We start from the raw sequence: 4,863 nt of genomic DNA, 5'->3' as shown, positions 1-4,863 counted from the left end.
CTTAAACATGAGTCATTTTCCAGGTGTTCCTTTTAGATACCTTAAGATTCTGTAGATTGCTTCGAAGTGTTTAGGTCCAAGTGCATGCATGAATTGACTCACCATACTCACTGAGAATGCTATATCTGGCCGTGTGTGTGATAGATAAATCAGTCTCCCTACTAAACGTTGATAACGTTCATGATCCTTCACATTCTCAGCTTGTGTGGGTTGCAATTTGACATTTGGTTCAATGGGTGTTTCAACAGGTTTACACTCTAGCATACCAGTCTTTAAGCAGATCAAGAACATAATTACGTTGATTAACAAAGATTCCTTCCTTGGACCTAGCAAATTCCATTCCAAGAAAGTATTTTAAAGTTCCCAAGTCTTTGATCTCAAACTCTTGAGCAAGTCTCTTTTTCAACTCATCAAGTTCATCATGATCATCTCCAGTTAAAACAATATCATCCACATACACTATTAAGATAGCTACCTTTCCTTCCTTTGAATGTTTATAGAACATGGTGTGATCTGCTTGACTCTGAGTATATCCATGGCGCCTCAACACTCTACCAAAGCGCTCAAACCAGGCTCTAGGAGACTGCTTAAGCTCATACAAGGACTTTTTAAGTTTGCAAACTCTCCCAAAACCAACACCCTTTTCAAAACCAGGTGGAGGACTCATAAACACTTCTTCTTCTAGATCCCCATTAAGAAAAGCATTTTTAACATCTAATTGGTATAAAGGCCAACTAGAATTAACAGCAAGAGAAAGTAAAACCCGAATGGAATTTATTTTTGCAACCGGAGCAAAAGTTTCTTGATAATCAATTCCATAGGTTTGAGTAAACCCTTTTGCGACAAGCCTAGCCTTATACCTTTCAACACTCCCATCAGCTTTGGTTTTTATTGTAAAAACCCATTTGCACCCAACAATCTTTGTCCCCTTCGGTACTCTTACAATCTCCCAAGTACCATTTTTAATCAAGGCATTCATTTCCTCCATAACTGCCAAATTCCAATTCGGATCATCCAATGCTTCCTGTTTATTTCTAGGCACAGCAAGTTCTGAAATATTCGCAATAAATGCTCTATGGTTTTTTGACAAATGATTGTAAGAAATATGTTTAGCAATAGGATACTTAGCGCAAGTACGGGTTCCTTTTCTTAAGGCAATAGGAAGATCTAAATTGGTATTTTCTGGAATTACTCCTAGACTAGATTCAGGTTCAGTAAGAGAAGTAGAAGCAGGAGAAGAATTACCTGAAATATTTGGAAAACCGTCGCTTAGGGCTTCCATTTGACCATTGTTGACGCCGTTTTTCATCAACAGTGAATATAGAGCACATAAACAATAATTAGTTATGGCTAGAAAAATATAATAACACAAACAGGATTTTTTACGTGGTTCAGCAGTTAACTCTGCCTAGTCCATGAGTCTTTGTTATTAGAACTTAAGATGATTTCTGGAAATTCTTCAAGAATGAATTCTCCAGAGTTTTTCTCCAGATTACAAAATTCCTCTCCTTTACAAAGGTACAGGACTCCTCTATTTATAGAGGAAATCTCAGAATACTATCCCACACATTTCTGGGAAATTCTCCTTTATGTCAATAAATTTAATGGCTTTAAAAGCCTGTAACTCCTACATACAAGGAAACGTCCCCTGAAGACTAGGGGGCGTATAACTGAATAATAAATACCCCTTTATTATAGGGAAGTTACAACAATATATGTAGACTGCGTCTCTCCAGAATGACTCATTAAGATGTTCAAATTTAGCAACCTACATCGTCAGTGCCGTGCCAACCCAGGTCTCTTAATGACTTTCGAGTTGTAGTATTTTCCCCAAGATCATGTGGCTTCGAGCTCATACTTATGTCAGGCTCGGAACTCCTGATCCGAGGCCACCCGAGAATAGACATACTTCGATGTCTGTCTTTCGAACTTGTGAGGATTTCGAGGCTACCATCTTCGAGGTTGCCACCTGCTTTATAGGTTCAGTGCCTAGGTTGCGGACACGTACTTCTAGATATTGCGAGCCCATACCTGACGAATCCAGCTTTCGAGATCACAATTCTCAAGGCTCAAAATCTGGGTATAACAACCATGTGCTAGGATGATTACATGGTCTTTATTTCTTTCAGGTACATTTCTCCTAGAATAAACCAAAGGCTCGAGATTTTCATGATTTTTAATAAATCGTAGTATTTCTTTTTCTGACAAACCAATTTCAGATTCACATTTAGTAGGTTGAGCTTGAGCTGTTTCTATAATGATATTAGGGAGCGGCTCAATTTCCCGAAAATTTGATTTCACTAAAGTCTCCCCCTGAATAAATTTTTTGGTAAAAAAGGGGGTTTGTTCCAAAAAAGTAACATTCATAGTCATATGAAATCGTTTAGTAACAAGATTAAAGCACTTGTAACCTTTTTTATTAGGTAAATATCCAATAAAAATACATTTTTCAGCTCTTGGTTCTAATTTGGACCTAGACCTTTTTGGAGTGTGAACATAGGCAGTACAACCAAATATTTTCAAAGGAATATATGAATTAATTCTACACCCTGGAAATAATTTTTTCAAGCAATCAAGAGGATAAGTATATTGTAAGACTCTAGTAGGCATCATATTAATTAAATAGGAAGCAGTAAGAACAACATCTCCCCATAAGTATTTTGGAATATTCATGTAAGACATCATAGCTCTAGCCACTTCTAATAGGTGTCTATTTTTTCATTCAGCTAAGCCATTTTGTTAAGGTGTATCAGGACAAGAAGATTGTTGAATAATTCATTTTTCCTTTAAAAAATTGCCTAATGTATTATTAAAATATTATGTTCCATTGTCAGATCTCAAAATACTGATTTTACTATGGAATTGTGTTTCAATCATACAATAAAAATCTTTAAAAATTTGAGCCACATCAGATTTTTCTTTCATTAAATAGACCCAACAAAGACGAGTATGGTCGTCGATAAAAGTAACAAACCATTTCTTACGTGAAAATGTGGTGACCTTGGAGGGTCCCCAAACATCGCTGTGAAAAAGGTAAAAAGGTTGAGAAGGTCAATAAGATTTTTTAACATAAGTGTTTTTATGGCTCTTGGCCAATACACAACTTTCACATTGAAAAGATAAAGGATTTAATTTTTTAAATAAACCATGGAACAAATGTTTCAAATAGGAAAAACTAGGATGGCCCAACCTATAGTGCCATATCATTATTTGATCAAAAACAGAAAAAGAACTGATACTACCAAGTCCTTGAGCAATGTTATTAATAGATAGAGTATCCTCAAAATAGTAGAGACCATTAATCATCCTAGCACTGCCAATCGTCTTCCCTGAGAGTTGGTCCTAAAAAATACAATGAGATTCATAGAAAACAACATAACAATTAGAATCTCTAGATAGTTGACTAACAGATAAAAGATTACAATGAAGTTGTGGAACATGGAGAACAGATTTAAGATATATTCCCTCAGATATTTTACCAAGGCCTTTTCCCGTAATAGGTGCGAGAGTTCCATTGGCTATCCTAACCTTTTTATTACCTGAACATGGGATATAGGATTTAAACAATTTAGAAGAATTTGTCATATGGTCAGAAGCTCCAGAATCAATTATCCATGGAGTAGAATTTAAAAAAGGAATGGAGAGCATATTTTTCAATACCTGTTTGTGCCACAGATGCAACAGAAATACCAGATGATTGCGGATTGGATTTCAGCAGCTCATGAAGATGAACCATCTACTCTTTTGTAAAGGGAAGAGCTTCAGCCTCATTGGCAGCAACATTACGCCCATATTTCTCTCGTGGTTTCCAGTTTGCTGGTTTCCCATGAATGTGCCAGCATGTCTCACGAGTGTGACGAGGCTTGTTGCAAAAATCACATCAGACCTGTGGCTTTTCATCAAATTTATTCCAGGTGGATCTGCTATAGCCTCCTCCATTAGTAGTAGCTAAAGCCGATCCTTCAACAGCTGCTCCAACAACCTTCTTTCCCAACATGACATTCCTTCGACTTTCTTCTCTTCTAACCTCCGAGAAGACTTCGGCAATAGAAGGCAAAGGTGGGCGGCCAATGATTCTCCCCCTCACCTCATCAAACTCAACATTAAGACCAGCCAAAAACTTGTAAATTTGATTGTCCTCAACTGTCTTTTTATGATGTTTACCATCTTTAACAGATTCCCATTCATATGTGTCAAAAAGAGCAAGATCCTGCCAAATCCTTTTCAACACACTAAAGTATTTGGTAACATTGTCCTCACCTTGTTTTATGTCACCAAGTTTGAGATTCAACTCAAAAAGTTGAGATTGATTCTCCAAATCAGAATACATCTGATGAACATTATCCCATAATTCCTTAGCAGTAGGATAACACATATAGTTTGAACTAATCTCCTCCTCCATAGACTTAACCAGCCAAGTCATAACCATGGAATTTTTTGCATCCCATGTAGCATAAGCCGAGTCATCCTCCTTAGGTTCCTTCTTATCACCCGTCAAATAGCCCATCTTCTTGCGTCTTCGCATGTACATTCAAATCGATTGAGACCAGCACAAAAAATTATCACCATTAAGACGAATGGTGGTAATCTGAACAGAATGGGATTCAGAAACATGTTTAGAGGAATCAGGGGTGTTAAGGTTGATAGGTTTGGTTGGTGGGATAGTAGTGGACTCATGGGAGGTATCTGACATCGTGATGAGAGAAATAGACTAGGGCCGACTCTGATACCAAGTCAGAAATAGGGAAATTTTTTGATATGTTATTTTATCGTGAATGATACAATATATACACATATAAGAGGTTTCCCTAAAACAATACAATAATATTCTACTTTAATGTCAAATCACCCTATTTAACAACT

General features: G+C 36.8%; 1 protein-coding gene across 1 annotated transcript; it reads right to left on the bottom strand.

The window, feature by feature from the left end:
• Positions 1–3,880: 3,880 nt before the first annotated feature.
• LOC133823719 (uncharacterized) lies at positions 3,881–4,507 on the bottom strand. Its single transcript, XM_062256563.1, has one exon. It carries the CDS (start codon positions 4,505–4,507, stop codon positions 3,881–3,883), a length of 627 nt encoding a protein of 208 aa, XP_062112547.1.
• Between the last annotated feature and the right edge of the window lie 356 nt (positions 4,508–4,863).

This window comes from Humulus lupulus, chromosome 3, assembly GCF_963169125.1.
Source record: "Humulus lupulus chromosome 3, drHumLupu1.1, whole genome shotgun sequence".
Taxonomy (NCBI): Eukaryota; Viridiplantae; Streptophyta; class Magnoliopsida; order Rosales; family Cannabaceae; genus Humulus; species Humulus lupulus.
The sequence above is the reverse complement of the archived record's forward strand: the minus strand, read 5'-3'. Positions and strand labels throughout refer to the sequence as shown.